Source organism: Lycium barbarum, chromosome 8 (genome assembly GCF_019175385.1).
Source record: "Lycium barbarum isolate Lr01 chromosome 8, ASM1917538v2, whole genome shotgun sequence".
Classification (NCBI taxonomy): Eukaryota; Viridiplantae; Streptophyta; class Magnoliopsida; order Solanales; family Solanaceae; genus Lycium; species Lycium barbarum.
This window is the reverse complement of record NC_083344.1, coordinates 124,690,908-124,707,134: the sequence shown is the minus strand read 5'-3', so window position 1 is coordinate 124,707,134 and position 16,227 is coordinate 124,690,908. Positions and strand designations below refer to the sequence as shown.

At 36.7% G+C, this 16,227-nt stretch overlaps 1 protein-coding gene across 2 annotated transcripts; it reads left to right on the top strand.

Annotated features, from left to right (window-relative positions):
- The first annotated feature begins 361 nt into the window (after positions 1-361).
- LOC132607144 (uncharacterized) lies at positions 362-15,106 on the top strand. 2 transcript variants are annotated; one of them, XM_060320981.1, is made up of 22 exons: positions 362-836; positions 2,296-2,453; positions 6,897-6,968; positions 7,095-7,299; positions 7,384-7,492; positions 8,389-8,481; positions 8,585-8,662; positions 8,779-8,871; positions 8,959-9,051; positions 9,149-9,230; positions 9,347-9,406; positions 9,479-9,531; positions 9,657-9,823; positions 12,021-12,234; positions 12,326-12,383; positions 12,469-12,525; positions 12,613-12,852; positions 13,374-13,438; positions 13,543-13,599; positions 13,692-13,785; positions 14,487-14,627; positions 14,705-15,106. In XM_060320981.1, the coding sequence occupies exons 1-22, from the start codon at positions 506-508 to the stop codon at positions 14,834-14,836; spliced, it is 2,652 nt and encodes an 883-aa protein (XP_060176964.1). In that variant the 5' UTR covers positions 362-505; the 3' UTR covers positions 14,837-15,106. The 2 variants fall into 2 exon arrangements, with proteins under 2 accessions (XP_060176964.1, XP_060176966.1); XM_060320983.1 differs by lacking the exon at positions 8,389-8,481.
- The last annotated feature ends 1,121 nt before the right edge of the window (positions 15,107-16,227 follow it).

The window sequence follows — 16,227 nt, the reverse complement described above, 5'->3', positions numbered from 1 at the left end:
CCATAGCAATCAAATTTATGCCTATCGACGTAAGTTCACTAATGGCAAAAGGCTTAATTTGTAGAATATTATGATGCGAAAATATAAATTTATGCTCCGCGAAAATATAAATTTATGCTCCAAATTTGTTATGAGGGAAAAATCAAAGACCAACACAAATTTGGGTCAAAAATGCAAATATATATTTTGAGTTTGGATCTGGGCTCAGCACGGACCTCCCGTAACTAGTTATATATATGTGTTTAAAATGGCACAAGGCGACACAAGTGGCACAAAATGGCGGAAATAAGGTGTCAAAATGAAAATTTTACCAAGTTTGAGGGTCTATCAAGTATTTAACCAAAACAAAGAATCATATTTGATTAGAGAAGTCGTTTCGGTATTTTCCATAAAAGAAAAAAGTAAAAAGTAAAAAAGGATACAAAAATAACTCACAACTTGTCACTTCTAACTCCAAAATCGAAGGGTTAAACGCACTGTTCCTCACCATAAAAACTCCGATCCAATGACGGCACAATCAAACCGTGAATTTCATGGATCGGAACCGGAACCCGGTGACCCGAACCGGCATAACCCGGTACCGGAATTGACCGGTTCGGTTTCAGCTGAGGTTAAGGTTAGTAGTGGTAGCGGCAATGGTGTTGTTGTGTACAAGAGGAACAAGAGACTGAAGACAAACGGCAATTCAAGTGGTAAAGTCGTAAATATGGATGTAACAATGGGTAATTCAGTAATTCCAGCAGAGGTTGAAGTCAAGGAAGAGGAGTCGAGGATTAGAAGGTTCACACGGACAGCTTTGGGGAAGGAGTTGGAAATTCCTAATAGCAACTCTCAAGGTGAACATAATAGTACAAGTTTAGTTCTAGTAGATAATACTCCCGTTTCATAATAAGTGGTTTTTTTAGGCTTTTCAGTTTTTTTAAAAATAAGTGGTGCTCCAGGATTTCAAAAACACTTTAGGCTGATTCTTTCAATATTATCCTTATTTAAATAGTCACGATTCATTAACTACTTTTTCTTTTTCTAGAAAGTAGTAAAGCTTGATTAGGGGTAAGTTAGTAAAAATACCCGATCAATTTTAGGGGTGTGCATGAGTCTAAAAACTCACTTATTACTGGAAATTTTTAAAAATATACAGCTTTTGAAAATATTTACGCCACGTGGCTCAATATACAATACTATTATACTGGTTTGGGGGTGGGGCATTATACATATATGTATCAACCTCGTATAAAGTGTATAAAAGGTGTTTATATTATTTGTTGAAAATCCAGTGTTTATACACAAAGTATAGGCTACGTAGATATTTTCAAAGGTATACATAGAGCGTAATTTTCCATAAGTTTTTAGTTCTACTAGATAATACTAATAACTATAATTTTAGTTCTATTAGATAATAATAGTATGGCACATTTTAAAAAATATACAACTTTTGAAAATATTTATGCCCCGTAGCCCAGTTTGCCATATTATACAGCATTATACCTGGGGAAAGCATTAGACATAATGTATCAACCTTGTATAAAATGTATAATAGTGTATAATAGGTGTTTATATACACAAATATGATGAAAATCGGGTGTTTGTACACGAAGTATGGGGTACATGGCGTATATTTTTCAAAGATAGACAGTGTAATTTTCCATAAGTTTGGGAAATTTTCAAAACTTACAACTTTTGAAAATATTTACACCACCTAGACCAGTATACAATATTATACGGCGTTATACCTGGGGGGAAGTATTATACATAATGTATCAACATTGTATAAAGTGTATAAAAGGTGTTGATACTCAAAAATGTTGAAAATCGGGTGTTTATACACTAAGTATGGGCTACGTGGCGTGAATATTTTTTAAAATAGACATAGAGAGTAATTTTCCACAAGTTTTTAGTTCTAGAAGATAATATTAACTTTAAGTTTAGTCCTAGGAGATGATAACTACTACTCCCTCCGTCCCGATTTATGTGACACTTTTCGCTTTTCGAGAGTCAATTTGACTAAACTTTGAAGCTAAATTGGATTAGATTGACTCAATATTTTAACATTAAAGTTTATATATTTGAAAATTACATGAAAAGTACTATAAGTTGCAACTTTTCTCATATTAATTTGGTGAAAAAATACATTTTAAAATGTTGGTCAAAGTTCCTGCAGTTTGAATCTCGGGAAGCGAAAAGTGCCACATAAATTGGACAGAGGGAGTATAAGTTTTTATCTTTATGCACGATTGCGCGTGTGTTTTCCTTTAAATATCGTTGCCCTTTAGATAATTAGTACATATTCCTGTGTAGATGAGAGAAGTGGTGTAACCATGTCGGGTACACCTAAGAAGAAACTAGAAATGAAAATGTCGAAGAAGATTTCGATAACGGGAATACCTACAACGGTTAAGGAGCTGTTCGGGACTGGTTTACTGGAAGGCTATCCTGTTTTCTACAGTGGGAAGAAGGTATCCTTCTCTTACAGTGTGGTCTATATTCTGTTTTCCTTTGTATTAGGTGCTCCTTTTATTTTGATTTGAATTGGCCGGGGCTTATAATAGCATTGGTGGTTCCAAGATATTTTGGCTGCTATAGCGCATGACTGAGATACACCCATAATAACATTTGATATATGAATAATATATATATATATATATATAGATTTGATAGGTAACTGAAAGAATTTTATTGAAGTAAAGAGGGGGCCAACTTTAAGAAATATGAATAATATTCGGCTGTTACAAGAAAATAAGATGCCAAATCCTAAGCTTAATTGCACTTTGTATGAAGAAGGAATTTTTTTTCTTAATGATGGAAATATATATTCATATAATATTCTTTGTCATCAATAGTGTATTTAATGTATTAAAATATTTGGTGAAAATCTCTAGAACTATTATTAGTAGTCTTAAAGATTCTATCTCTATAAAAATGGTCAATTATTTTATTATCGAAAAAGAAGATAGCTGTCATAGAGGGGTAATTTTACAAAGAGCATAGTGGTATAATATATGGTTGTTGCTGTTATAGGTAAAAACCTGTTATAGAGAGGTAAAATATAACGTAAAAATCAGTTTCGAGACAAACTTGGCTGTTATATAAGGATGCTGTTATAGAGAGGTTTGACTGTATTTGCAAGCAAAACTTTGGCTGATTTTTTATTTTCACTTTACCCGCGACAAGATATTGGAGAATAGCATTAGAGGCAGTTCTAGATTCTCTGTTTTTATATATAGAGTTGCCCCTCAATTTTTTTTTTTTTGAGAAACTGGTACTGTTGTATTCCTCAGCATTAAGGGTATGCTGGCGACCTCCAAAAAACAGACAGTAAAGAAAAAGATTTTAAAGATAAAGATAAACTTACAGTGCTCCTAGAAAATCTACAAGGTCATCTACATTCTCTATACATTGTTCTTTACACCAAAAATAAAAAGATAAAATACAATTCTCCTTCACTTTCTGAATAGAATTTGATGTATCTTCAAAACATCTCCCATTTCTTTCTTTCCATACTGTCCACCAAATGCATGCGGGGATTACCCTCCACCATTTTTTCTGGCTCTTGCTTCCCCCTCTTCTGATCCAACAGGTCAATAAATCAGCAGTATGTTCAGGCATTGTCCATTTGACTTCTGCGAGACCTAAGAACATTGACCATAATTGTGCTGTAAATCTACAATGAAGAAAGAGATGGCTGTTTGTTTCTCTTGTCTGCATACATAGAAAACATCTGGGCACAACAGTTCGGCCTTTTCTCTGAAGCACCTCTTGAGTTAGGCATGCTCTTCTTACAACTAACCAAGTGAAGCATCTCACCTTTGTAGGTGCTATACTTTCCCACACATTCTTCCACAAACCTGGTCTCCCTTCACTAGCAACCATGTTTCTTTTTGTGTACAACCTCTTATCATAAAGGCTCCATCAGAGTTGTGTCTCCATCTAATAGCATCAGGTATATTGGTTGTACCAGTGCACAAACCAATATCCTTCAAAAGTTCTGCCACTCTTTCCACCTCTCAATCATTCAGATGTCTCCTGAAAAGCAAGTTCCAACCTTGAGGTGTCCAGCAATCACCAATTGTAGCATTCGGATTTGAACAAATGGAGAACATATCAGGGAAAGCATCCTTAAGTGAAGATCCATTTATCCAAACATCATTCCAGAACAGTATCTTAGAGCCATTGCCCACTCTAAGACAAGTATCTTCTTTCAGCATGTGCCAGAAAGCTTTGATAGTTTTCCAAACTCGCACACCATAAGTGTTGTTGACTTCATTTGTACACCAATGATTGTGTTGTTCATATTTACTTTGAACAACCTCTCTCCATAGTGAATGTTCTTCCTCATTAAACCACCATAACCACTTCATCATAAGACAATTGTTGTGTAGCCTTAAGTTCCTAATGCCCATTCCCCCCTGTTTCTTGCTTTTTTGGACTACCTTCCATTTAACCAGATTATAGCCTTTTCCTTCTTTGTTACCGTGCCACAAAAACTCTCTTCTCAGTTTGTTTAGCCTCTTGATCACCTTGGTAGGGATAGGAAACAAAGACATCACATAAGTGGGCAAAAAATCTAGGACTGAATTTATTAGACTGAGCCTGCCCCCTAAAGAAAGATACTGAGCTTTCCATTTGGCTAATTTCTTCTCTGTCTTCTCTATGATGCCATCCCATATCCCCATTGCTTTATGCTTGTAGCCCAAAGGCATTCCAAGATACACAGTTGGAAGGGTCTCCACCTTACATCCCAGAATGTCCGCCAAAGTTTGTATATGAGGCACTTCATTTATAGAGAATAAACTGCTCTTTCTCCAGTTCACACTTAAACCAGAGGAAGCTTCAAAGACTATTAGCATCAATCTGATATACTTGATCTGGTCAACCTCAGGCTCACAAAAGATGATCGTGTCATCAGCATAGAGTAAGTGACAAATTTCTAGATTCTCCTCCTCCCTGTTCCTCAATTTGAAACCTGTCACCCATCTGTTCTCAAGTGCAACTGTCATCATACTGTTGAATCCCTCCATGACTAGAATGAACAGGAATGGGGATAACGGGTCCCCCTGTCTAAGCCCCCTTTCGGAATGGAAAAAACCCAAAGGTTCTCCATTTTCAAGAACTGAAAATCTAACAGTCTTGACACAAAAGCTCATCCATTTCACCCACTTTTCCCCAAAACCCATTTGTCTGAGTATGTTCAGTAGAAAATTCCAGGTCACATGATCATATGCCTTTTCCACATCCAGTTTACATATGTTGCCAGGTGCTCCTCCCCTCAATCTAGAATCGACACATTCACTAGCAATAAGGGCAGCATCCATAATCTGTCTTCCTTTGATGAAAGCCATTTGATGCTTATTGACCAAGCTGCTCACCACTCTTGTCAATCTTTCTGCCAAAATCTTTGCTATGATCTTGTACGCTCCTGTTATCAAGCTTATAGGTCTGAAATCCCTCAGCTCAGATGCCCCCACCTTCTTTGGAATGAGTGCCACAAAGGTGGCATTGAAACTCCTTTCAAAAACCTGTTGAGAATGAAAATATTGTAAGGTATTTACAATGTCTTCCTTCATCACCTCCCAGAACACTTGGAAGAAACTCATAGGAAAGCCATCCGGGCCAGGTGCCTTGTCAGAAGCACAAAGCCTGACACACTCTAGTATCTCTTCTTCTTCAAATTGTCTCTCCAACCATTCCTGATCCTCATTAGTGATACTTGGAGCACCTTGTATTTGAAAATCAGGCCTCCATTCCTCACTCTCCTTATATAGTTGCTGATAAAAATTAAGGATTGCTTCCTTAATCTCTGCTGCATCAGTTATGTTGTTACCATTAACTTCCAGAAAATCTATTGTGTTGTGCCTCTTATGTGCATTAGCAGTTCTATGGACAAATTTTGTGTTTTTATCTCCATTCTTCAGCCACTGGACTCTAGATTTCTGCCTCCATGCTATCTCTTCTCTCTTTGCAACTTCTTCAAATTCCATTGCCAAGTGAGTTTTTTGAATGTGTTCATCATCTGTCAAGGGTCTCTGCTCTTGGATAGAATCAAAGTTGCTCAGCTGATTAAGAATACCCCCCTTTCTAAGTTTCCAGTTTCCTGCATTCACCTTACTCCACTCTTTCAGTTTTCCTTTGAGAAGTCTTAGCTTAGTAGCTAAAACGAAGCAAGGTCTGCCAGTTGTTACAAAAGATCTCCACCAGGTGCTCCAAGTATACTAGTTAAAAAAAGAGTAACCTCAGTTATTGAAAATAATCCAGTCAGTTCAAAATGTTGAAGCGTCATAAAAGGGCTTACTAATCTCAATAAGTAGTTGTCTGGAAGAACAAAATGAAATATTATTTTATCTTTATGTTCTGATGGAACGGCAATTACTTAAATGTTGTAACACCACAAAAGCTGAGGGGTCAATAGGTAAGTTTTACTAGAATTACTAGAGATGCTAAAATTACTAAAAATGCGTTTGGATAACATTTTTCTTTTGGTTGGATATGGCTTCAACTGTCCCACAGCGCCACAAAGGGGGATAGTGGGTGTGTGCTTTTAATCGGCTCTAAGTTTAAACAAAACATTAATTTGTAACTACATAAAGGCTAAAGCTATATCATGTAACTTGCTGTTGATGCTCTTCCAGTTTCTTTTTCTTAAATGTGTATGCATAAATTTCTAAAGACATCATTCATGCTAGTCTTTTTTTTGGTTGGCAGCACACATGCTTAATATATAAAATCTTTAATTTTGTAACTACATGGTGTCTAATGTAACTTGCTGTTGATTCACTTCCAGTTTCTTTTCCTTAAATGTGCTCATTACTTATCTCCACTTCTTGGTATGACACTTTTAAAATGCTTTGATGGATTCAGTAGTTATGCCTTCCATCTTAAGGTTAATATTGTCTTAATTTTAGGGAATTCCACTCCGAGGAACAATTAAAGATACCGGAATTCTTTGTTCTTGTGATCTGTGCAAGGGAACTAGAGTGAGTATTTAGTTTTTTCTATTTCTCTCGCTTCCCTTTTATCACACTTTACTACTTTGGTCATCTTAATAAACAGTATCTTACTGTCTGTACTTATCACATTCTGTATCACTTTCATAATGTTAGGTTGTTCCTCCTAGCAAATTTGAGATCCACGCGTGTAATTCATACAGACGTGCATCAGAGTATATCTGCCTGGAAAATGGAAAGAGCCTCCTCGACGTGGTCAAAGAGTGTAGAAAAGGCTCCTTGAAAACGTTAGAAGAAACAATTCAGAGTGTCATCGGTCCATTTCCTGTGAAGAGAAGTCTCATTTGTCGGGATTGCAAGGGTGAGCTTGCTCATGCAAACTTGAATATAGAGACATGTTTTCTTACAAGGGTAATTAAAAGATATGCTTTACTGTTATGGCTAGGGTCTTTTGTTGCAACACTAGCTGGAAAAGATGAACAGCCTTGTGATTCATGCATACTTTCTTTAAGATCAGAAGCCACTCCAACACAGTCGATAAACACTGAAAATGGGTATGCTTTTTTTTTTTTTTTTTTTAAGTCACCTCTTGATCTTATTGCTGCTGTTTGCTCCTTTTTCTTTTGTGCTTTAGTGGAGCCTGCTTCTTAAGATTAGTTGAGCACCAATTTAGGTTTTTAGGATTTAGGCAAAGGCTTAAAAGTTGGGATCCAGGGGCGGAGCAAGAGTTCTAATTACGGGTTCGGCAGCGCCAGTAGCTTTGGCCAAATCTTGTATTTGTGTTTTATGTTAAGAAATCCACTTAATTCGTATTGATAATTTATTCAGAACCCAATAAGTTGCCTTTTCTCGAATCCGGAACCCATAAACTCAAAATATTGGATACACCTCTGTAACGGGATGGGAAGACATGGTATTTAAGATCTACTATGCATCACTATTGTGCTATAGACTAGCATGGTTGGCTTCTTCAGTACTTCCTCCTTCCCATGTTTCTTTGTCAGTAAAACCACATAAAATGTTATGTGAAATGAATCAACAGAGCACAACAGAATTGGTTTAGGAAGTTTTTCCGAAGAACAAAGTGGATCAACAACTTAAACATGGTAGAGTTTTTTTTATGCAAGACTTTGAGAGAAATAATATTGGTTGGGTCAAAGTAATCAGAAATGTCAGCAAACAGTTATATAAGACAAGTATTAACAATCATTATATTGTTTGTAACTAATAAATATCCAAAAATTGTGTTAATAAACCAAGTCTTCATTTATACTTTCGTCAAATAGATTATTCCTAATTCCTTTCGAACAGATGGTTGTCTGACAAATTCGTCGTTTTTCAGTTTGCATACTTGAAAATCTTATCAGTCTTTCTTTTTTGTTATAATAATCATTCTTAATCTTGTTGTTGTTGTTGTTTTTTTTTTTTTTTTCATTTTTTCCAAATTTAGGGTGTTTGAGCCAGTTCTGAACTTAAATTCCTCCGGAACTTCAAATTTGTCATCTGTTCCTCTAAAAAGCATTAGAGGAAGGAAAAAGAAAAAGTTGGTATCAATATAGTTAATTGATTCTGCTTGATATTTTTGCTCAATGGAAGTAAAGTGGGTTCAATAACATGGACTGATGCTATTTTATTTGCATATTAAGGGCCGTTATATTGCATTCAAGTGGACAGTCTCCTTCAGTGCATACCCTCTCCAGAAAGAATTGGAAGACACCAAATAAGTGTGTTATTTCCCTTATTGTTTTCTGTTTGATTTTCTTCTTTACGAAGTTAGTGAAAATGTAGTTTTTTATTTGTCATCTCTCGTTTCTGACCTACTTTTATTTGGTCCTTCAAGGTTAACGAAGCCAGTTTTTTCTCCAAAGTCGGATGGAACTGCTACAATGTGCAGTTCATTCAGAAACAGCATGGAGGGAAATATCTCAGAAAAGTTGGTGAATATTACTGAATTTTTCATTAGAGCCTTTTCTATTAAATTACCTCTCAACTCATATGGTGGCTTTTATGTTTAAGTCAGATTGTCAAAATCAGTTGCAGTTTTGAAGTATTCTAAAGTTGCTTCGCCTGGTGTCTCAGTGCACTCTAGGACCCAATGGAAAATGACAAAAAGGTTAGTACTTGTCTTCTGTATTGCTTATGCTAATTGTGGATTCTTCTGATAGCAATGTTGCTTATATTGCTTGGTTCTGTAATATCACTTTGTTCAGGGATCACAAGATGCATAAATTGGTCTTTGAGGAAGGTGGACTGCCTGAAGGAACTGAAGTAGCTTATTATTCTCGTGGAAAGGTTGCTGAGAATCTCCTTTATGACTGTTTAATATAGTAGTTGATCCATCGTATCCAGTGGATTTTTGCTCCGCTTTATTTTGTTGATATGGTTATTTGCTTATTTGTAATTGGCAGAAATTGCTTGTTGGTTATAAGAAGGGATCTGGTATATTCTGTTCTTGCTGCCATACTGAGGTACAACCCCTTGCTTAGGGTCTCCCCAATTGTCCTGCGAGATATTCTGATGGCATTTCATTTTATGGTTAGGTTAGTCCATCTCAGTTTGAAGCTCATGCAGGTTGGGCATCGCGAAAAAAACCGTTAGTCTTCATTGTTCTTATCATCTCTGTTTCAAAGAATATGTATCATTAGTGACTGTATGTGAGCCTAATTCTGCTAACGCGGTTCTAATGTGGGTGCTTGACTTTGTCAATGTCTGTTGCAGTTATGGGTACATTTACACGTCTAATGGAGTTTCGCTACATGAATTTGCTATATCTCTGTTAAAAGGCCGTAACTCATCGGTTAAAGACAGTGATAACTTGTGCATCATATGCGCAGATGGTGGTAGACTAGTGCTTTGTGATGGATGTCCTAGGGCTTTCCATAAAGGTAAAGTTGGACTTTTCTTGATTAACAGTTTCAATATTTTACAAGATACTTTCTTCTTCTCTTCTTTTTCCCTGGTGAATGATGATTGAGTTCACTATGTTCTATTTGATCATCGATGCATCGTGTTGCTTTCCTTTCTTCCCTTTCTTGGGTTTTCTGAGGTGAGAGTGGTCGTGTTGAAAAGAGGTAAGATAGGACTAAGTGAATAAGAACCTAATTTTCTGTAACTGATTTTGGGGCACATGGGTGAGTTCAGGAAATAGATCGTAATTGTGAATTAATTAACTCCAGTATTTGTTGAATATTAATACTTTAAGTCGAATTCTATTTTCAATCTGTTATGTACATTTATGTGAGACTGTTAAAAAGTTGGGGTTCTATCTATGTAAAAAAAAATCTATGTCGATGCTTCCGTTGATAAGAACACAAGGCAGTTATCTGCTTGTGGCTATTTTTTATTCTGATGCTCATTTATTCGTATGTAGTTACCCTAGCAGCAGCAGACTTGACTTAAGAAATAGCTTCTTCACTTCGAAATTTCTACTCGGTATAGCTCTTCATCAGCTGGCCATTAATTTTTAATGAGGAATCTAGACTGAATTTCGATATTGTACTTGTTTATGATTGAGGTTGCAGCCATATAGTGTTCTGGAAACTATTTCTAGCTTTCTTAGAGAAGTCCTAGAGAATACAAATGCATAAAAGCTCGGAAATTAACGCAGAGTTAGTTCATTAATTAGTCAAAACTCGGAAATCCTCAGATGACCAATCACCTGCACTTCGGAGCGCCCCCCCCCCCCCCCCCCCCCCCAAAAAAAAAAAAACCCCACAAACCAAAAAAAAAAAGCAAAGGAAAAAAAGAATCATAGCTGGAATAAGGATTAGTTAGGTGACATCCAAGGGGACCCATATCTTTATATACGAAATTAGTTCTTTTTTTTTAGGCCCTTTTTTGATTAGCGGGGGAGCAAACCTTGGAGACTTGGGTTCAAATACCATTGGATACTAAAATCGCTAGGTGACTTGGTATCTGTATTCATGGGAGGTAGTAGGTACCTGGATTAGTTAAGGTGCGTACAAGTTGACCTGGACACTACTGTGATAAAAAAACATAAAACAATCAAGGATTTGCTTGGTGGACTGAGTTTATTGACTGGCAATGAGCCTGTACATAACATTTTATTATTCTAACTGGACCTTTTAAATGAGAATTAGTATAGTTTCCGAACCTGTCAAATGGGAAGATGTCGAAACATGCTGAACCAGCACCTAGTTGGTTAACTTGCACTTAATAAAATCTTGTACCTTCATCTTCTATGGTTAGTCCAGCTTTCATTAGCTGTGTTCAGCTCTGTAAGTTATTAAATATTGCTCCCTCTGTCTTAATTTTTGTGGGGTGTTTGACTAAGCACAAAGTTTAAGATACTAAAGAAGGCTTAACCAAATATATGCAAAGTTTATAACCTTCCTTATTCTTTTTCCCCGTAATTCATGTCAAAAAATATATGCAAAGTACCAAAAGTATATAGAATGAGTGGTGGTAAGAATTCCACATGTCTGTCATTTTTAAGTGAGTGGTGGAAGTCTTTTCATTAGGGGTAAATGAAGGATGCAAAGATTAAGTAGTTTCTAGAAAGAGAAAGGTCTCAATTCTTTTTTGGGACATACTAAAAAGGGAAGTGTCACATAAAACGGGACAGGTGCAACAGAAGGAATACGACAAATAAGCCAGAGGATGACCATGCCTCCTTGGGCTTGGTGTCCAGGCAACACAAGAAACTGTAGCTGTGTGCAACTCTTTTTCTTCCCCCCTCCCTTCATTTATCCATGTCTTTAAAATTAGTTCTTTTAGAGCATATAGTGGACTTGGCTTTGCTGTTTATGCAATAAGAGTTGAACCTTCTATTAAAGCTATGCACCACTATGAAATGGGTCTGAAAGATCATTAGCTTCTTTCAAGTTTCTTCTAGACTGATTTTATATAATTAACCAACTTTGGTATGAATGATGTATAGCCATCAATGTGTTTTGAGCTACACTACACTTTGCAAGGGTAATTTGAAATTTTGGCTTTTGTTCTACTTGCTATCACGTTTTAGACCATTTAATCGATGTTGGCATGTTGCTTGCTGGTGCTGGTCATGATATCATGTTTCATCTATAAGCATTTGATGTGTGATTCCAATGGTCTATGCAGAGTGTGCATCATTATCAACTATCCCTCGTGGTAAATGGTACTGCAAGTATTGTGAAAGCCTGTTACAGAAGGAGAAGTTTGCGGAGCACAATGCGAATGCCTTAGCAGCCGGCAGGGTCTCCGGTATTGATCCCATAGAGCAAATAACAAAACGTTGCATTCGTATTGTGAAGAGCGCAGAAGAGGCAGAATTTATTGCATGTGTTTTATGCAGGTAGTTTTTTTGTCTGGCTAAAAGCACATCGTGGTTGAGCATCTTAGCTTTGTTAGTTTGATCCAGCATGTCGTTTCTTTTCTGTCTACAGAGCTTATGACTTTAGCAAGTCCGGTTTTGGTCCACGGACTGTCATCCTTTGCGACCAGGTCTTTCCTCTGCATTCTTTATATCTGTGTCTTATTCTGCTATCTATATGAACTTGAAATACTTTATCCGTTATTTGTTTTTCAGTGTGAGAAAGAGTATCATGTTGGCTGCTTGAAGAAAAGCAAGATAGCAGATTTAAAGGTTTGCATTTTAAGATTATTTCATGAATAGGTTCTTTTCGTAGTCCGATATACATGGCATTAAATGTTAATGCTTCTTGCATCACAGGAATTGCCTAAAGGAAAATGGTTCTGTAGTATGAATTGCAAGAGTATCTATTCTGCACTGCAAAATTTGCTAAACTCAGGAGAAGAGAGGTTGCCTGATTCTTGTTTGGATGCAATAAGGGTGAAGGAAAACGGTTTGGTTGCTGTTGATGAACTTGATGTTAGATGGAGACTTCTGAGTGGCAGAATTTCCTCTCGTGAAACCAGAAGGCTACTGGCAGAAGCTGTTTCTATCTTCCATGTAAGCATTAGCCCTGGTATCATTTATTTCAATGCTTGATCAATTGACATTAGCTATGATATATAGGTACTTTAGAACAACAAAAGCTTGCTCTCCACTTTATATTATGGTGGTGGGGTTGGCGGGCAAATATGTATCTCATGCTTTTTTTTTTTTTTGGTGTCACTGCCTTTTTGTCATTCTGTGAATGGTATGAACATATTCAGAGTTGTTTCTGTTGCGCATCCGGAATTGCTAATGCGGGAAACATGTCATGATGTTGTATCTGTATATCATTTAAATTTGCCGTTCTGGTACTTCCTATTTCATTGAACCAGCTTTTTATAGATGATTTAATATTTAATTGATGTAATTGGCTATTTCTTTCGTTTTACCCTTATCAATGAGATGGCATTCATTACATATATTTTCTCAATCTCCTTTGGAAGTGTCTTTCAAGAATTTCTAGATTATATCTTTCATTGCATGTGTCAGCTTTAAGGAAAAATGTTAGCATCAATTCTTTCATTGTTGACTTTCAGGATGGTTTCGATCCTATTGTTGATTCAGTGACTGGACGTGACTTCATTCCGTCTATGGTCTATGGGTAGGCTCTATTCTCCTTCTTATGCAGAGTTATTTTTTCCATTTAGTTTCATGATTGATCTAATCATAGAGCCACTCTTCCTCACCTTCTCTTACCTCCTGCAGAAGGAATATTAGGGGCCAAGACTTTGGAGGCATGTATTGCGCTATATTAACTGTAAAGTAAGTAGTGCAGTATGTTCATTTAAAGATTTTGATAGTTGAAGCCTATTATGATTAAATAACTTACGAAATTCTTTGGCTGATAAATGCAGCTCAACAGTAGTATCAGCAGGGATCCTCCGGATTTTTGGCCAGGATATGGCAGAACTCCCTCTTGTGGCAACCCGTGTTGGCAGCAAAGGCAAGGTATAGCAACGTTTTATGTTTTTATGTTATTTTATGTTTTGTTGCTTAGCAAATTTCTTGCAATACTTCATTGGGTTAGCTAGAATTATGTCTTGCAAAGCCAGTTAATCACGGGTCAAATTCAGAAGGTTTGCCTTATGTTTATATGCATTTAGGCTTTTTGTTAGAAGATTTGCATAACTCAATGAAAAGAATATCAGCTGCCAGACAGGAAGCAGACATTTTTTATTGGGTGGCCGTTTATAACCAACTTTTTGAATAACTTGAATAAGTGTTAGATGGTCTTTCTATATTTTTGGGTTGCATGCCCAAGGCAAGCATTGTCTGGCCACTGCTAGAATGTCACATTTGATCATTGGCCTGTTCTTTTAGCTTTTTCCCTTTTTTTTTTTTTTTTATGTGGATCAGATATTCCGTTTTATTTCTTAAACTTTAAACTGATCTATAGAATAAGAAACGAGGATTTGGCAAAGGTATCAATGGTTTTGTAGAAGCTAATATAGTAATGCTCTGCTAAAGATTCATTGAGACTAAACCTGGTTAACACCCCACTTTATCCATATGCAGCAAAGGTGAATATTAGTTGGCATATTTGTGAACTCTAATGATTCTGTATAACTATTATGGCATCTGCTTAGTCTCATGTTAGGGCAGTTTTTAATTAGGATTGTATCTTATGAAAGATATTTGAATGTTTACAGGGATACTTTAAGTTGCTGTTCTCCTGCATAGAAAAATTGCTTGCATTTTTGGGTGTGAGACGCTTTGTACTCCCAGCTGCTGTTGAAGCTATGTCAATATGGACTGAGAAATTTGGATTCAAGGAGTTAACACCAGATCAGGTATGCATGTGCCCATGCATTTTGCTGCTGCATCGTATTTGTCTCTTTGAATGCTAAGCTGCTTGTATTCTTTGCAGCTTATCAACTACAGAAAAACCTGTTGGCAAATGATTAGTTTTAAAGGCACATCTATGCTGGAAAAAATGGTTCCTAAATGTAGAATCATTCAGCAGGGGGAAGCTGCTGAAACTGATGTTCCAGATGAGTAGCTTGACGCAGATAATAGAAGTTCAATCCCATTTGTAGATCCATTTTTTATATTACATGTATAGGATATCTTATTTATCAGAAGAGGGAAAGTAGTAACAATTATAAATGAGTTGTAGAGGATCAGAGGGGTAAAAAGGTTCTACAGCTCGAGCGTATCTCGAGTTTCTTTGTCTAACATTCTCCGAAATGTCATATCAGAGATGATGTAAAAGCATATCAGTAACAAGCATGACAACGAGCCTTAATATCAAGAACGGAGCTTTCAATAATTTTTTTCCGGTAAAACTACTTTTTTCGAGTTTATTTTTCTATTCACAACCAACAAGGTTTTGAGTATCCAAAACTGAAAATGCTAATCTGAACATCAGCCGTTCATTTTTTTTTTGGTTCCCGGTTCGGTACCTGCATTGGGGCCTAATTAGATTCGGGTTCATGCTGGGAAGTCCCGGATTGGGGTTGTAAATGGTGGATAAGCCAGGACCATCCTTGGAGATTCCGTCCGTCCTTTATCTGTGAAATATGTATAAGAATGAGAAGTACATAGTGAACGATCTTGATTCTGGCTTTGAAGTAAGATTTTGTATACGGACACGATTTAAGTCAATAAGTGCAGAATAGTAATGCCGTTTTAGTGCCTATGCCGTTCAACATTATGCGGAGTTAGTCAACAACAACATACCCACTATAATCCCACTAGGTGGGGTTTGGAAAGGGTAAAGTGTAGGTAGATTTTACCCCTACCTTTTGAAGGTAGGGAGCCTGTTTCCGATAGATCCTTGGCTCAAGACGATGACAGTAATTGTGGCTCACTCGCTGCTCGTCTCCGGCGATGAACTTATCCAGAGCAGTCTAATTATTCGCCTGTCTTTCATTACTTGGAGCTTTCGTAATCACATTGAAAGTGACTGTACGGAGCTCTTTTACTTGTAAAGATTGCTTCCTATGATACAATTTCAACAAGTTGCATCATACTTGCAATGTCGGATGATGTTAACATCTCTACTAAACGTTGAGGCTTCTTGACCATTTCAACAAGTTGCATCACACACTTACAATGTAGTGCGTTAACATCTCACACTTTACTGTGTAAATATCTTTTTATACCATCAGCAGATAGGACTTAGTATTAGTCTTAGTTTAGGGGTCTCGGTACTAAACTCGAACTTATTAACTAGGTTGCATGGACTCTTCACTTTAGATACTGCACCCATGTTGGATACTCCAAAAATATACTACTTTTGGAGAATCCAACAAGCACCCTTTGACAATTTTTAAAGATTCCGAGCAACATAGCTTATTAACACTCTCTCGTCTATTTTTCCTACAAATATTCCATTGACGTGGTCACTGAAATTTCAACTCGGCGGCACGTACATCATCTGACACTTCT